This window comes from Mastomys coucha, unplaced genomic scaffold, assembly GCF_008632895.1.
Source record: "Mastomys coucha isolate ucsf_1 unplaced genomic scaffold, UCSF_Mcou_1 pScaffold22, whole genome shotgun sequence".
NCBI lineage: Eukaryota > Metazoa > Chordata > Mammalia > Rodentia > Muridae > Mastomys > Mastomys coucha.
Window position 1 is genome coordinate 210,519,756 of NW_022196905.1, and position 17,365 is coordinate 210,537,120.

The following is a 17,365-nucleotide window of genomic DNA, read 5'->3' on the forward strand; positions in this document are numbered from 1 at the left end:
CGTGTGCCCCTCCCCTCCCCCTCTGCCTCTAGCTCTCTCTGCTGCTGCTTTCCTCTCCTTCTCCCTGGCTCTCTGGCCCCTACCTCCCCATAGCGACATCCTGATAATCTCCTGGGAACATGGCACACCCCCTTCCCCCAGATCTGCCAGGGTCCCCTAGGCACCCGCCCACCCGCTGTGCCCTCACGTCATGGCTTGGTAGATGGACTCGACGCCATAGCGCATGGCAAACTCATCCACGATCTCCTGGGCCGTCTCATCGTAGTAAACCTTCCAGGCGTCGTCACCCTTGGCATCAGGAATCTTCACCACGCCATTGTTCTGCACGTCCGTCACGAAGTGGAACAGGTTCTGCACCAGGGAGACATGGCATTGGGGATGGAGAAGAAGCTGATCTCAGCCAACCTTCCAGGCCCTCGCCCATCATCCTCTACAGCACCCAGGTCCCACATGTGCACTGACACTGGTCCTTAGCCACACACCCATCCACCCACCATCTGAGCCAACCCCACCCCATCTTATCCATTTCCAGTATTTCCATTTGTCCGTCTGTCCACCTACCAATTTGTCTCCTCATCCATCTTTCACTTTTCCAAGTATCCAACTACCCACAAATCCACCCAAGACCATTCAACATTCCATGCACCCTCTGTCATCTACGCGATCTCTCAGCCACGCCCCAATCACTCCCTAACTCTGTTGATCTTATTCTTTATTCCTCCAGTTGGTAATCCATACATCAAGTCACACTCATTTGAGAAGCTCCACTTAGGGACAGATTCCTCTGCAGAAGGCCAGGCAGGAGCAGGAGAGCTCAGGCCTGGAGCCCAGCTACGAGTGCAGCCATGAGAGCTAGCCTGGAGGTCCACAAGAAGGGTCCCTGGAGCCAGGCCTTGAGGCAGGAGTAGTGGTTTCTCAGGCAGAGGGGACCGTATAAGGAACCACCCAGTGTGTGCGGGAAGGGCATGGTGATGAAGGAGCCAGCTGGATGCTTCTCGGCCCTACTTGGCTCACCTCATGCAGACAGGTGTACTGGACGTGGTACGGTGCCACCTTCTCCTCCCCTTTGATCTCCACACTGATGTGAAGCCGAATGGCTCCAGACACAGCCGACTTGTCTGTTCTCTTGTCTGTGGGTTATGAGGGGGAGCATGAGAGGGTCTCAGGGCAGCAGGTCTGCTTTAATACACAGAAGCCCCGCAGCCTCCTTGACCCCCAGGGTCTCTCTTGTGCTGCATATCCTGGGTCGTCTCTTTCTCCAACTTCGAGCCTCCCTAAGCCCTGCCCTCACTCACCCAGATTGTACCACACATCCATCTCGCCGCTAAGCGTCCGCACCTCGATGATTGTCTGCCCCAGGAAGTCGTCAGACTCCCTCTTAAACCTTTGTTTCACACGGGATTTGATATCGTCATCTTCATCCCAGACACGAACCTTGATCCGGTCCGAGGAGTTGTGACATTCACTGTGTAGGAAGTCAGACGGAAGGATAGACATCAGGCGGCTGTCCTGTGTCCTGTTTCAGAGGCCCCGAGAAACTCACCCAGAAGCAAGACTCCTTTGGAACTGGGGACCCAGCCAGTTACTCACAAGTGGAAATTCTCTTCCCACACTGGGTTGAGGTTCCCGTAGATGGTTTTTGTCCTTTTCTTGGTCTTCCCAACCTGGACGGTGACATAAGGGTCACTGGATCCCGTTTTGTCCTTGGCCTGCAAGCCCTGGGCACAGACCACTGAAAGACACACCACACAAATGTGCTTTCAAGATGGGGAACTTGCCAAAAGCAGTCACTAACATACGCCCCAGGAGGCCTGTGACATGGGCCACCCATGGTGACAGCCCAGCTAGTCTTGCTAGAGAGTGAGTTGCCACAGGTCTCCAAAGCATCTATCCTTCCCATACATCCATCTACCCATCTGTCTCTCAGTCCACTCCTTTACCTACTCCTCGCTCCTGTTGTCCATCTACCCATTCACCCATACACTAGCCCTGCACCTGGCCCCCTACTCATTCATCCACCCTCCTTCCACCCACCTATCTATTGTCATCCATCCATCTAGACATCCTCCCTCATATCCAAGCCTCAGACACCATCCATCCATCTATCCATCCATCCAGCTACCCATCCTTCATCCATCAACCTACTCACCCATCCATTCACTTATGCACCACAGGTGGGACCACTCTTGCATGCATGTTAGAAGCAGCTTCCCTGAGGTCTGCCTCAAGCTGCAGCCCTCCCACGATTCCCAGCACCCCTCGCTCTTTCCCCGGGGCTGTCTGCGCACGCGCACCCGTGATGCTAATTTTGGCAGACCACTTGGATGTGCCGTCCAGCACGCTCTGCTTGACAGCCTTCATCTGCTGTGTGTGGGAGCTCTTGGTGACCGCGAAGACCTCCTGGATAAGCTCGAAGATCTCTGGCTTGTTGCGCTCACGGATCTTCATGCGGTCCTTCAGCACCATGATGATGTTCTGCGTACGGTCTTCAGCGCCATGCTTGGAACTCTTCTCAGCCGCCCCTGCAGTTGCAGATGTACCTGGCCTTGGTGTCCAGTTGCTAGCCTCCAACCCTCCAACCCAGGCGGGTCACCAAAGCGCCCTACTCCTGGCTAAGCCACGCCCTCTGAGGATGCTCTGGATTGGCCACGCCCACGAAGTTCTCCTCATTTGGAATCTCCTTCCCACCCAGAGCCCAGTCTCTTGAGATTCAAACGCCCGAGTCCCCACCCCAGGCATTTCCCTGGCAGTCATACCCTGAATTTTCTGCCCACTAAGTGCTGCCCCAGGCATCACGGCGAGTCAAGCCTACACAGAGTCTCCACCTACCTAGTGCCAGCTGAGGGCACATCCCACTGAGATGAGATCCTCCAAGCCACACCCTCTAGGACACACTCTGCATGAGGCCCGTCCCCTCCAAGACTTCCTTGTCACTGGCCCATCATCCTGTCTGAGCATTACAGCTTTCCTGCCAGGTGAGCATCCTTCCCCTCAAAGCCCCGTCCTGTTAGATTATCAGCACATTGGGACTCAGTCTCTCAGTCCCCTCCCCTCCTGAGGACCTCCTTTCTCTAAGGCAGGCAGAGTAGTAGGGCAGCCGCCTGCTGCCTCTACCTCCTCAGCTCTTCTCCACTCCTGCAACCCCATGGCCTATCCAAGCTCGTAAAATTCTCAACATTCCCAATGCTGGGGCTTCTTAATACAGTTCCTTATGCTGTAATGACCCCCAATCAATTATTTGGTTGCTACTTCACAACTGTAATTTTGCTACTGTTACGAATCATAATGTAGATATGCAGGATATCTGATATGCGATCCCCAAAGGGGTTGCGCCCCACAAGTTGAGAACTGCTTTCGCAGAAACCTTGAGGAGCCCTATCCCTAAAATAAGCCCCGCCCACATAACCACACCTGTTGCCTTGCCTCTGGCTCATTATACCAGTAGCATCCCCATTTCACCACCAGAAGAACCCTGAGCTATGGCAGCCAGCGATTGAGGGCTTTGCCACGCCCTCTATTCGCCAATCTATCCACTTCCCCTCGGCTCACTCAGCCTAGCTGACCACACAGCTCAGCCCTCCCGGCCTGGCCCACTCCAGCCTGGTTCTTCCCCTCCTGTCTGAGGCCCCTTGCCTGTACCTCAGGGAGCAGTCGGTCTGGCTAACTCTGGCCCCGCCCACCCGTCTCATCCCCGCCCCTCGCTGACTGGCCCCGCCCCTTACGCTGCAGGCAGTCTGCGTTGAGCAGGTCTTGGCACTTCTCGTGGCACTTAACGCCGCACTCCGTGCAGCGCATGCCCTGCCGCGCGATGCCCCACAGCAGACCCTCGCACTCGTAGCAATAGGTGGGCGTGGTGGCCGTCCACACCTCGAAGTTGTGCGGCGTGGTGCAGGAGATGGGGTAGATTAAGGCTTGCAGGGTCTTCTTGTAAACGTGATTTTTCTACGGAGGAACAAGAGCCATATGGGACGCAGGCGTCTCGGACACCCCAGCTCCCCACAACTCCCGCTCCTACATCGCCGCAGGGCCGCTTCCAGAGCCCCCCACTCACCAGCTCTTCATTGTTCAACGTGCTGGAGGCCAAGGCCGAGGTGATGCCCGCCTTCCGCGACTGGACCAACGACTGTGGTGAGAAGGTCGCCAGTGAGTGGGAAGTCCGAAGTGCTGGGACTGGGGGGCTGGGTCAGAAGGACTGGGGGGTGAATTTCCTACACCCAGAAGGTGGGACTTGGGAGATATCCACTGAGCAAAACCCTCAGCTGGGTCGTGGTGAATCGAGGTAGCTCCTAGCATGAACACCTATTCTTCCCACCCATGAGCCTTAGCACCCACACAGGGGCGACAGCTGAAAGATCCCCCAACAAGCCATGTCTGGAGAGAGACCCCCCCCCCCCATCACCATCACTCACCATAGCCTGAGGTCCAGGATGCATGAGGGTGGAAATCAAGGTACATTAGTCTCAAGGACTGCCTGGGCAGTCCCCAGCCTCCGGGCCACCCTGGGCAGTTGTACAGGTCGTACACTGCTCCTAGCAGTCCCACTCAGGGTGGGAGCATGGAGCTGCTCACCAGGTCGCTCACGAGAGGAATGGGCTTCCGCTTCCTGATGTCTGGCATGCTATCAATGATGATAAGGCCTCCACCAGGGCTGAAAGACACATGGGGGCACTGAGGAGGGCCCAGACCTGTGCCCTGGCCTTACACCCATCACTAGAGGTGCAGGCAGGACCCCCGGCCACCCCATGGGCTAAGAGTTCAACTGTGGGGCAAAGACAAACTCAAGCAAGCCTAGGAGTGTGACCTTTATTTGGAATTCCAGCTCTTAGATGGGTAAGTTGGCATAGACTAGCACCCTTAACAAAAGAAAGCAAAAAACAAAAATTAAAAAAAGACTGAGCCAGGTGATGGTCTCCTGTGCCTTTAGTCACAACTTTAGAGGCAAAAGCAGGCATATCTTTGTGAGTTCGAGGCCAGCCTGGTCTACAGAGTGAGTTCCAGGACAGTCGGGGATACACGGAGAAACCTTGTCTCAAAAACAAATAATAAATAAATAACAAACTATTTCCCCCTCTCTGTACGGAATCCTCTTGACACTCCACCTCTGTCTGAGCAACAGGTGTGAACCAGCCTTGATCTCTGGTTTTAAAATATTCCCCCTTAACCAGGGTGTTCTGCTCACCCGCCTTTGAACCATAGAGACTTGGACATTTCTCCTTCTCCTCGGGCCTGCAGGGCAGACAGAAACAGACACACTGGTCACCCCTCTATTCCCGAGGCAAGCTGTTCACCCCCTTCTATCTCCCACATGGTTGAGGAATCAGGAAAGCCAGGTCCTACATCTCTCTGTGTAGCCCCGGGCTTTCTGGACCCTAGCCTGTAAAACAGGCTGCAAGAGGCAGAGAGCCTCTCTGCCAGTCAAACATCTGTCAATCCTGAACACTTGACATCATTTCCCCCATTCAGTCTTGTTGGACTCTCTCTCTCTCTCTCTCTCTCTCTCTCTCTCTCTCTCTCTCTTTCTCTCTCTCTCTCATGCTCTCTCTCTCTCTCATGCTCTCTCTCTCTCTCATGCTCTCTCTCTCTTTGACCAGGTCTTGTTACATAATCCTTGTTGATTTTTGACCTGCAATCCTCCTGCCTCAGACTCTCAAGTGCTGGGATGATTGCCCTGTGTCATCTCATCCAGCTAAACATCTCTAATTTTTTTATTGTTTCATTTATTTACATTCCAAAGGTTGCCCCCATTCCTGGTCCCCTCTCCAAGAGTTCTTTACACCTCCCCACCCCCTTTGCCTCTGAAAGGGTGCTCCCACCCCACCCCTAAGCATCCCTAACTTAATATTTTTTACTATGATTATTTTTATGTGTATGGATGTTTTGTCTGCATTTGTATCTGAGCATCATGTGTGTGCTCCAGGTGCCCACAGATTCCAGAAGAGGATGTTTGGTTCTTTGGATCGGGAGTTACAGACAGTTCTGAGCTGCCATGTGGGTGCTGGGAACCAAACTTGGGGTCCTCTGTAAGAGCAGCGGGTTCTCTTAACTACTTAGCCATCTCTCCAGCCCCTTAAATCCTATACTTAAATGGATAGGGAATCTGGTTTGGAATGTCTGTGGTGTGACATTGGGTGATCTAAGCGTTCTGCTTCCTGGTGCTCCTGCCCAGTTTGGATGGTCACCTGGACTAGAAGAGTCGCTGCGACCTCCAACTTCACCTGCCACTCTTCCCGCAGGTGGTAAGGACCTCTCTGCTAATACCAATTCTAACACTGACCTCTGACCTCTGACTGCTGTCCTAGCCTTTGTTTTTACCGTGAGATTGATCCCTTACACGGCTTTTCCAGTGTCAGGCCTCCAATTCTGATCACTACAGACTGGGAAAGTCCAGCCTCCATGGGGCCAGCACGTGGAGCCAGAGCATCCGAATAGGGCCAGGAGAGTTGAAGCAGGGTCCCTCACATCTGTCTGCAAAGGGGTTATAGAGCTGTGTGTTCGTGGGTGGTGGGGGTGGTATTGCTGGGTGTGAGTAGGTGTGGTCTTTCGAGGTGTGGGTGGGCGTGGCCTGCTGGCTGTGGTGGTGAGCATGGGCTTATTGGGTATGGGTGAAGTGATGAGTATGATATTGTTGAGGAGGGGAAGGCTATCTGGTGTGTGGGCTGATAGGCTCCGTGGTGGGCGTGGCCTCCATGGTGGCTGTAGACAGGTGTAGACATGGACTGACTGTGTCACTCACCTCCTGCAGCTGCATGCGCACTTTGTTGAAGGCTCGCAACCAGTTGGCTTTGGCCCTGGACATGGCATCCTGCCCTTCCTGGCCCTCCTCATCCTCTCGAGATCTGAAACTAAGCCGGGGAAGTCAGGCAGAGGCTCAGATCGGCTCTGTGGGATCCCAGGCTCCCGCTCCAGCTCTGCCCACACCATGTGCTGCTATCAGAGGCGCCCAGAGCTCTCTGACTAGTGCCCTGCACCCCAGTTCCCCCAGATACCTCTCCTCAGACTTGGGGGGTTCTGCTTCCTGTGCGAGCTCTGCGGCTGCCTTCTCTTCAGGTGTGGCGGCTTTGGGGGCCTCTGTGGGCGCGGCGGAGACCTTGTCGTCCTTCTGAGACACAGCCGGTGGAAGGCTGATCCTTTTGAACTCTTTGGGCTCAGCCACAGTGGTGTCCTCCTGCTGGGTGTAGCTGGCCAGGTCATCAGGCACCTCCTCCTCCTCCTCCAACTCCTCTTCCTCCAACTCCTCCTCCTCCTCCTCCTCCAACTCCTCCTCTTCAGGCAGCTCCTCATCTTCCAGGTCCTCTAGGTCCTCCAGGTCCTCATCATCCTGGTCCCAGCGGGGTGAGTCCTTGTGGTAACTCACGGAGCTGTGACAGGAGTGGTAAGAGTCCCGGTCCCTTTCGTCATCTAGCTCCGAGCCCTGCAGGCTGTGCTCATCTGGGTCGAAGTCCTCGCTCAGCTGTGAGCTGCCTTGGCTCAGCTCTCCGGAGGAAGCATAGCGGCTGCTGCCTGTGGGGCTGCAGGGAAACGGTCAGACCTTGGCCACACCACCATCCCCCACCCCCTGACACACACCATCATCTGGGGTGTGCTCAACAAAGCCAGAGTGCCTACTGTGTGCTCACTTCTGCTCAAGAGACCAGGAGCAAGGCGGCATCACCCAGGCCTGTAAGCAGCATGAAATGAGTGCTTATTGTGTGCTCAATGCTGGAACATGGACTGTACATCTGCTCATCGTGGACTGAGCACCTACTGGGAGCTCATCCTTTTCTGCTCCAGGAACACAGGCCCACCTATCAGCCACATGTATGGTTATCATGGATTAAACAGCTAATATGTATGTGTGTATGTGTTACAGACATTCAGAACACGGAGCACACAAGCCAGGCACTCACTCAGCATGAATTGAGCCCCTGTTGGGTACATGCTGCTGTCCAGGCACCAAGAAGCACTGGCTTAACTGAGACTCGCGGACCCTTGCTCAGCCATCATAACAATGTCAGCCAGTGCACCCACTCTTCCTTCCCTGCAGCCCCTGACACGCATGTCCAGCCATCTATTATAAGAGCCTAATGTTCAACCTAGATTATTCCAAACATAACCTGTCCCTGCCCATAGCCAAACCACCTTGTTTGTCAGTTTGGATGTCACACACTCCTAGTGGTGAGGTTTTGAACTGCACGGCAGGACTGAGCTGGCAGAGGGGCTGGCGACCACCACCCCTGCTTACTAAGGATAGGATTGGCTGTACTGAGATTCTTCCCCACTGGCATCGATAGGCTAGGTCTGAATCCATTCCATGAATCCCCTGGTCCCTCGAGCCCCCCGCCAGGGTCCCCGACCTTTGATGGGGAGACCCTAGCACCATGCTTCAGAAAGCCTTCCATGGTGTCCCTGTCTTCAACTGACCCCACTGCAGGTCCTGGTCCACTCATGCCCTTGGCAGATGCACGAGCTATCACGGGCCACAACAGGCAATGTGGGTATCGGGGTAGCGGTCTCTACACAGAAATTCAACCCCATTGCTGCACCTTAGACTTGAATAGCCTCCCCACAGCCAAGCTTAGGGGGCTCGAACCCTCTCTGTCCCACTCTCTGTCCCTCCCAGAGATTGCCACAAGACACCACCAGTGGAACATGAGAGTTCTTGCAGCTCAGTTGGCACAGTGCCTGAGCAGCATGTCTGAAGCCTTGGCCTCCATCCCTGGCATGGCATAAACCAGGAGTGGTATCTGTCATTGCTACAGTTGGTAGGCGAGAGCAGGAAGCACAGGGGGCCAGAACATTTAAAAGGGGGCTCGTACACAGGACGAGAGGTGGCAGCTAGGCCTTGCTTTGGTTTTTGTTGTTATTGTTATTTTGTTTTGTTTTGTTTTGAGACAGGGTCTCGTGTAGCCCAGGCTAGCCCACAACACCCTACATAACTAGAAAAGGCTCTAGATGCTACAAGCAAAGTGCCAAGGACTAGCATTGATCTCAGTGGGCATAAGGGCTTGCCACCAAGCCAAGTGACCTGAGTTCAAAGCCTCAAAGAAGACCGGGGGCGGGGGGGAGTCTACAAGTTGTGTTGTCTAACTCCCTAACACACGTGCCCCCCAAACGAAACAAATGTAATTCTAAAACCTAAGTAGGAATGTTCTGTGAGATGAGCCCGTGCATTCCCGGTCACTCCCCGGTTCCACAGCCACCTGAGCGCCCGCGGCTCAGAGAACTCCTCATAGCTGTGCATGGAGTCGCTGTAGGACTCCCGGGACCCCAGAGGGGGCGGCCGCACGGAGTACTGATGCACGGAGGCGTTGGGCTGGGAAGTCGTATAGTAGGGCGGTGGGATGCTGTTGCTGGTCTCACTCCTATAGTCACTGTCCCGGTCATCCACCGCACTGTCGGGGTCGTCATCTGCAGGGAAGAGGAGGGAGAGGAAGGGTGAAGGCTGGAGAGCACACAGTGGGTCTAAGCTAGCCTCCCTCTGGGGAGTCTTCGTCCTCTGCTACAGCTTTGACAGAGGCTCTAGCCAGGAGGGAGAATAGAAGGAAGCTTCCGGGGTGTGCCAGCTGTGCGGCCTGGGAGGACAAGGACCCAGCTGTGCGGCCTGGGAGGAAGGGAATCCAGGAGTGCCTCCTGGGAGGAAGGTGATCCAAGGTCTGGGGTAAGGCCGGTGCTGTGTAGGGGACTCCGGTCTCACGGAGCCGCTCGCGCTCACTTCCTAGCAGAGCGCGCCCTCTGGCGGCCCGAGAACAAATGTCAATCAGGACCGTTTGCTGCGCTCACTGGGGCACCTAGATCTTCCACCTGGTTGTCTGACTTTTGTCTTTGGCTAAAGCTACACACAGGAAAGATACCCCAACTGGAGTGCTTTCTACCAACTGTTTATAAAATTCTTATATTATGCCGGACGTGGTAGCGCACGCCTTTAATCCCAGCACTTGGGAGTCAGAGGCAGGTGGATCTCTGTGAGTTTGAGACCAGCCTATCTACACAGTAAGTTCCAGAACAGCCAGGGCTACACAGAGAAATCCTACCTCGAAAAAAAATATTACATGTATTCATTGTAGGGCACATGTGACACTCGTGTGTATGGAAGCCAGAGAACATATTGCAGGAGTCGGCTCTCACCTTCTGCTGTGGTGGCGGAGATGGAACTCAGACTGGCTTCCCACTGAGCCATCCCACCTGCCCCAACATACGGTTTTTGACCAACCTGCCTACAACTTTGATGTTGAGAGAACCCTCTACTTTGGCCTCCACTAGCTTCCCTTTGACTCAGCAACACCTTCAGACAGACTGAGGCTTTAACTAAAAGTACCTGCTTCGTACGCTGGCATGGGAACTGAGGGCCTCATGTATGTTGGGTTAGTGTTAGGGTCGACAAGGGTGTGGGTGGCTTAGGAAACTGGGGTTCCCTCAAGGACATGGCCCTGGCTGCTGTTGATGACCAGGCCCCTCTCCTGCATCAGTGTGACATGGGGCCACTTCTAGAGTGGTGACAGGGGAACAGAGACAGGGATGTGGGGGTGAGGCCACATATGGGGCCATGTAATGAGGGGCCTTGGGGTCCCCATGCTCACTTCCCTGAGAGCTTGTTACTTACTCTGTTCTCCCCAGCCAAAGTAATTCCAGTTGCCTACGAGGGAACAGGCACAATGAGCCTCAGCTGCCCTCTCCACCCCAGCCTCCACCCCAGCCTCTACCCCAGCCTCCACCCAGCCTCCACCCAGCCTCCACCCAGCCTCTACCCCAGCCTCCACCCAGCCTCTACCCCAGCCTCCACCCAGCCTCTACCCCAGCCTCCACCCTAGCCTCTACCCTAGCCTCCACACAGCCTCCACCCCAGCCTCCACCCAGTCTCTACCCCAGCCTCCACCCAGCCTCCACACCAGCCTCCACTCAGGCCCCTTGCAAGGCAGGCAGGCTTCTGATTCCCCCACAACCCTCGGGCAGCACCTTTCCAAGTCCCCATACTATCTCCAGCATGGGAATTTTAAAGAGCAAAACAAAACAAAAGACAAACCTTCAAACAAACAAACAAAACCCCCACAGTGGCTGTGCCTCTCCCTCCGCCCCTGGGCCCAAGCATCTGAGATAGAGTCAGTCTCTCACAGGCTCTTGGGCTCCCCAACCAGGCTGGAGCACACTGGGCTGAGAGCAGCGCACTAGCTTAGCAGTAGCTCAGAAACCTGAGGCAGGAGGATGGCTGGAGCCCAGGAGTCAAAGGGATCCTAAGACAGTGGTGGCTGATGTAGTGGGATGGGGTCCCTTAGCCCTGAACTCCACGCCTGGCTTGGCCCTGGCTGTCATTTCTCAGGCCATCCAGGCCGCTGCTGGGATACAGCAGAGCAGGAATTGCACACCAGACGTGTTTGTGGTTGCTGGGCGGAGCGGAGGGGGAGCGGAGCGGAGGGCGAGCGGAGCGGAGGGGGAGCGGGCAGCACTTACAGCACTGGCTGCTGGGCACTGGCAGCGGCTTGTCCTGTTGGTCCTGGAAGGAGTACTGGGGAGGGGGCAATGTGTCAGGGACAGTGGACATGGCTCACTCTGGTAAGCCCACTGCACCTGACTTTGTGCAACCATGGAGCAGGACAGAGAGACAGAGAAGGTGAACAAAGAGGAGCGGCCAGGCAGCCCTTTGCTGTATCCCTCCTTCCCCCACCCCAAGAATAGGTGTGGGTCTGAGCTGTGGACTGGGACACTGAGCACAGAAGAGAGAGGGAAGAGCCGCCTAAGGCTGGGCTGGCAGGGAAGGTGGGCCATGTCACATCTCTGTGTGTTCCTGGAGAGCTTAGGTCAGGAAGCTCACCTGGAGGTGACTCACCTCATCCTGGTCACGCATGGCGTTCAGCTGCTCCAGCTTCTTGGCCCAGTAGCGCGCCTCCTCCTCAGGGATGTCTACAAGCAGAACCTATGTGTCCCAGGCTCTGGAGACCCCTGGCCTCCCTCCCTTGGGCCCTGGTTCAGGGATATGAGGAGCTCTGGGGGAACCCCCAAAACGGAAGGAAGTGGAGGGGCAGGAAGCCAGGAGCTCTGAGAGGGCCTCCCCAGCTCAGTCCCCAAGTGGGTGCTGTGACCTTGGGTCCTGCCACACACTCTGGACTCACCCAAGGGCAGCTCGAAATGGGCGTCCAGGAGGATGCGATGGAAGGTGGGGTCCTTGGTCCCACAGATCTCACTGTCCGCCATGATGGCCTGAGAGTCCAGTGTGAGCCACTCTCCCGGACCCTCCTGGGCATGGGTGAAGGCGTAGGACAGGGGTCAGGGCCCCAGAGAAGGGCAGGGTCCAAACATTGGCTGCACACTAGCCTCTCCTGAGGTAGCCTCCTCATCCTGCTCCCCCTCACCTGATAGCAAAGGTTAGACCCCATTTCCCAGGTGAGGGATTTTACAGTTGTGGATCCAGACAGTAGCCCCAGTTCCTGGTCACCCTCAGAAAGCTGCCCAGGGGAGTGAGCCCCACCACTGCTCAGGAAAACCAGCACTGTGAGCAACTGGGGTCCTTCTGATCCTCGTTTTCTTTACTACTTATACGATGACAATCTCCCATGGAGATTACTGGCTACTCCCATGGGGTTCAAGCTACCATCACACTGGGCCACTGAGGACATCCTGGGCCCCCTTCAAGCTACTTCTGGCTTCGGCTCTCATGGCTACTGCATGGCTGCTGCGTGGCTGCTGCCTGGTTACTGTGTAGCTGTTGCATGGCTGCTGCGTGGCTGCTGTGTGACTGCTGCCTGGTTACTGCATGGCTGCTGCGTGGCTGCTGCCTGGTTGCTGCGTGGCTACTGTGTGGCTACTGCCTGGCTGCTGCCTGGTTGCTGCGTGGCTACTGTGTGGCTACTGCCTGGCTGCTGCGTGACTGCTGCCTGGTTACTGCATGGCTGCTGCATGGCTGCTGTGTGGCTGTTGCGTGGCTGCTGCGTGGCTGCTGCCTGGCTTGCTGCATTTGCTCCCTTCCTTCCTTCAGTTATTTACAGATTAAATAACAAGCACATGCTGGTGCCTTGCCAAACCCTGGGTGCCCTTAGTCCCCAGAAGCTCCTGGTCACCAGCCTGGCTTCCGAGTAGCCCACAGTCCTGGGACAGGTACCCTGGGACCCACAAGGGCAGGAAAGAACAGGTTGGGTTCTTAACTGACAATATATACCTGGTGGAATTCCCTGGTGACTGCTTTAAATCACTAGGTGGTGGCCCAAACTGAGCACATGGGTGGGGGTGGGGGGAACAAGTCTTACTTTCTTTAGACAACAAGCCCCTGGGTCTCTGCCAGGCCCGCTTCTCCACCTGTCACTCACCTCATTGGACTGGCGGATTGTCCGAAGTGGGATCCACACAGTACCCACCATCGTGTCCCAGATAAGACCCTTGTTCCACACTTCCACCGTCAGGCCCAGATCCAGGCGGTTGATCTCACTGTGTGCACAGCACAGGGGAATGGGAAGGAGAGAAGACAGGCTCTGAGTGGCCAGTGCACTGGCTTGAAGACGTCTAGCACACTGCAGTGGGAAAGCCAGAGCTGGAGGAGCCAGTGCCAAGAAGGGCAACACACTGGCTCATTCTATGGAGGGGAAACTGAGGTCACAGGAAAGAGTATGCTCAGACTATCGCAGGCAGTCAGAGGTGCATCTGGAAGAGAAGGACTGGGAGCGGAAGATGGCAACATCCTCTATCTTATGGGCCCTTCGTGGGGTTGTGAGGCCCCAGCAAGGCTGGGCAGGCGAGGAACACGTACCTCCCTGACAGTTCCCGACCATTCTCCTCTTGGGGGTATAACTCAGGGTTCACTCCTGTAACATGTGACTTCTCTGGGCCTCCTTTTCCTCATCTATTAAATGGGACTCAACGTAGCAACCCCCTCGGGGTATTGTGCACAGTTGATTTAAAAAAAAAATGAAAAAAATTCACAAAATAGGGTACAGCCCAGGTGGCTGGATATCAGAACAGATGCGACAAGGAACAGGTGTGTTAGCTCACACCTGTGATATCAGCACTCAGGAGACTGAGGCAGGAGGATCAGGTTTCTGGTTGTCTTCAGTGATACAGTGAGGTCAGCCTGGGCTACTTGAGACCCTGTCTTAAAAATAAATAAAGCGCTGGGCGGTGGTGGCGCACGCCTTTAATCCTAGCACTCGGGAGGCAGAGGCAGGCGGATTTCCGAGTTCGAGGCCAGCCTGGTCTACAGAGTGAGTACCGGGACAGCCGGGGCCACAGAGAGAAACCCTGTCTCAAAAAAAAAAAAAAAAAATAAAATAAAAAAAATAAAGCAAGCCGGGCGGTGGTGGCGCGCGCCTTTAATCCCAGCACGTGGGAGGCCAGCCTAGTCTACAGAGTGAGTTCCGGGGCAGCCAGGGCTACACAGAGAAACAAACAAACTAAAAAAGAAAGAAAGAAAGCAGAGCCTGTTTTGTAAATGTGGACAGTGTGGCCTGCCTGGCTGCGGGTTGACAGCGGAGAGAATGGGTATTCAGTGACTAGTATTTGTTGTGCACGCCCCACCCTATTGTGTAGTGATTCCTGTGTAGTGTACCCTCGGAGGTCACCGTGGGCTCCCACCCTCCTTATAGCGGAGGCTGAGAGCTGAACAAGGCGGGAGTGACGAACCCCTCCGTGGTGAAGTGTGCAGAGAAGGAGCCAGGAGGTAGCAGCTTGGCAGTGGGTCAGGGAAGGCGTGCAGGAGGGGACGGCCAGCTGGGAGCGGGGGACGGTGCAAAGGCTGAGAGGACGGAACTGAGGGAGCTGCTGGGTGGTACTGAGGCGGGCTTTCAGCATTTATAATCTTTTCCTCCGCCTGGAGGGGAGCACCCTACAGGGAGTACAGGGGAGGGCGGAGGAGCAGGGCTTGGGTTGGGGGTAGAGGGGCTCGGAAGTGTGGTGGCTGTGGCTTGTGGGCACGGGAGGCGGAGCCTGGCTGGCCGAGAACAAGCTTTCTCCGGTGGGCGTGTCGGGCACGGCTTCAAGCAGAATGGAGGGCCTGGTGGCAGGTATAGGGCCTGGGCTTGTAGTGTGGCCGCAGGGGAGACGGGGGAGGGGGCTGGGCGAGCCGCTTGGGGGTTATGGGAGGAGCCAACTACGGGGCAGGATTATTATGGGTGGGGTTTGTGGTGGGTCAAATGTGGGCAGAGCCTTCAGTGGGATGGCCTGAGGAGGGCTGTCTGTCGGAACCTGCAGTGGGCGTGGTTGTGGGCGGGGTTTTCTGGTGAGAGGGGATGCTTACGGGGGCGTGTCTGCGTGGGCGGGGCTTGTCGGGCCTGGGGCTTTGTGTGGGCGGGGCAGTGGTGGACCAGACTTTTCAGCAGCAGGAGGGGTTTTGTGGGCGGGGCTTCTGGCTGAAGCGGCCCTTAATGGGCGGGCCTTGTGGGGTCTGTGGGGAGCGTGTCAGAGGCGTCTGCTGTGGGCGTGGTTCCTAGTGGCCTGGCCGGGGAGGGCGGGGCAGCACACTCACAACATGAAGTCCTGCTCCCAGCTGGGCTGGCTGCCTCGTACAGCTATGGTAGTGCTCTTCACGTTCTGCACCTTCAGCGTCACGTAGGTGTTGAACTTCTCTGCAGCGGGAGAGCGGGGCAATGGCCGGCTGTCCCCTCCTGGGTCCGTATGCTCACCTCAACCCAGAGGATGGCCCAGCAGACCCGGGTCCCAGGACCGCCAGTTATCACCCATTCTTAAAATTACACGGGGAAATGGAGGCCAAGTCTAAAGCGTTTGGTTTTCATCTGGGAAGACCGACAGGAGGGACTAACAGGCCTTGGCGAGTTCAAGGCCAGCCACAGCTACAGAATGAGTTTCAAGCTAGCTTAGCCAGCTTAGGGAGACCCTGTCTTAAAATATACAGACAGTTGGGGCTAGGGCTGGAGTTTGGTGCGGGCATGTGCAAGCCTAGGATGCCCCTTGGGTCTCAGGCACTGCCTGCCCCCTGGGTTCCTCTCTAGGAGGACCCCCAGACCTGGGTGGACAAAGCTCACTCCTAAGAAGAACCTGCCCTCTGCATGGCAGCAGCTGCCAAAGTCCTTCCTCAGGCCAAGGAGAACAGACAGGACCACAGTTGACAGTTGACGGGGACAGTACAGGACAGTTAGAACAGGATACTTACCTTGGGCACCGTCAAACTTGGCTTTTTTGACTGTGAAGAGAGAGAGAGAGATGGAGAGAGCCAGGAGGGTTGTGGGGATGAGAGAGAGAGAGAGAGAGAGAGAGAGAGAGAGAGAGAGAGAGAGAGGCAGAGAGAGAAACATGGGGAAGAGACATAGGGGAGAGAGATGGAAGGAGGATTAAAAGAGGTATCAGAGGCAGGGAGAAAGAGGAAAAGAGAAGAGGCCATCAGATAGACCCAGAGTAGAAGGCATCTGGCCCATGGGCACAGCTCTCCCCTTTTCCCAGCCTCCCTATGGGCCCTTGACCCCAACTCAAATAAAGCTAGAACTGGGGAAAGGACAGGAGGCCTCCTCTTAGAGGCCTTCCAGGATGACATGGACGGATGGGGGATGAGGGGACAATCTGAGACCCTGACTTAGCTGTCACCTTACTCAGTCCAAAGTCTGGTATAGGTAGAACCTGTGATCAGATCCACCAGTCCCTCCCTCTGTCCCTTCTTCATTTTCCAGATGTCCTTTCCCTTCCCTTCCTAGGTCTGTGTAGACAATATGCAAGTGCCTGGGCAAACCCAGAGCATGGGAATAAAATACTTGGAAGCCAGGCTCTCCTGTCTTCCCAACCCTCACATCAGCACAGCTGGCTCCTGGTGACTGGGGACAGCCCGTGAGAGACAATCTCATACACAAAAGTGATCTTTACTTCACAAATAACAACACACACACTCACACACATACACACACACACACATACACATACACTCACACACACATACACACACTCACACACATACACACACTCACTCACAGACATACACTCACACACACTCACACACTCACTCACACACACATACTCGCACACATACACACACTCACACACACACACTCACACACATATACTCTCTCTCACACACACTCACACACTCACTCACACACACATAATACACACATACACTCACACACACTCACACACATACACACATTCACATACACACTCACACACATACTCACACACACACGCACACACTCACTCACACACTCACACAAACTCACACACTCACATACACAGTCACACACATACCCTCACAGAAACACTCACACACACTCACACACATACACACACACTCACACACATACACTCACACATACTCACACAAACATACACACTCGCACACACATACACACACTCACACACATACACTCACACACACTCACACACACACACACTCACATACACTCACACACACATACACACACACTCACACACACATACACACACTCACATACACACATACACACAC

The 17,365-nt window shown here is 55.3% G+C and overlaps 1 protein-coding gene across 4 annotated transcripts in view; it reads right to left on the reverse strand.

Moving 5' to 3' along the window:
* The window catches only part of Unc13a (unc-13 homolog A), a 46,767-nt gene that overhangs the window by 23,774 nt on the left and 5,628 nt on the right, over positions 1-17,365 (reverse strand). For 3 of the 4 annotated variants that reach the window (XM_031340254.1, XM_031340256.1, XM_031340253.1), the window contains exons 2-21: positions 16,067-16,096; positions 15,422-15,521; positions 13,275-13,392; positions 12,084-12,207; positions 11,801-11,874; positions 11,425-11,479; positions 10,580-10,612; positions 9,180-9,387; positions 6,987-7,508; positions 6,734-6,842; positions 5,180-5,226; positions 4,570-4,648; positions 4,410-4,415; positions 4,052-4,123; positions 3,723-3,942; positions 2,295-2,522; positions 1,591-1,732; positions 1,296-1,465; positions 1,015-1,130; positions 188-351 (exon numbers count right to left, since the gene is read on the reverse strand). In XM_031340254.1, coding sequence (XP_031196114.1) covers positions 188-351; positions 1,015-1,130; positions 1,296-1,465; positions 1,591-1,732; positions 2,295-2,522; positions 3,723-3,942; positions 4,052-4,123; positions 4,410-4,415; positions 4,570-4,648; positions 5,180-5,226; positions 6,734-6,842; positions 6,987-7,508; positions 9,180-9,387; positions 10,580-10,612; positions 11,425-11,479; positions 11,801-11,874; positions 12,084-12,207; positions 13,275-13,392; positions 15,422-15,521; positions 16,067-16,096 — 2,617 coding nt within the window. The remainder of the gene's footprint in view (positions 1-187; positions 352-1,014; positions 1,131-1,295; positions 1,466-1,590; positions 1,733-2,294; positions 2,523-3,722; positions 3,943-4,051; positions 4,124-4,409; positions 4,416-4,569; positions 4,649-5,179; positions 5,227-6,733; positions 6,843-6,986; positions 7,509-9,179; positions 9,388-10,579; positions 10,613-11,424; positions 11,480-11,800; positions 11,875-12,083; positions 12,208-13,274; positions 13,393-15,421; positions 15,522-16,066; positions 16,097-17,365) is intronic. The other variant, XM_031340255.1, reaches the window with a different exon arrangement.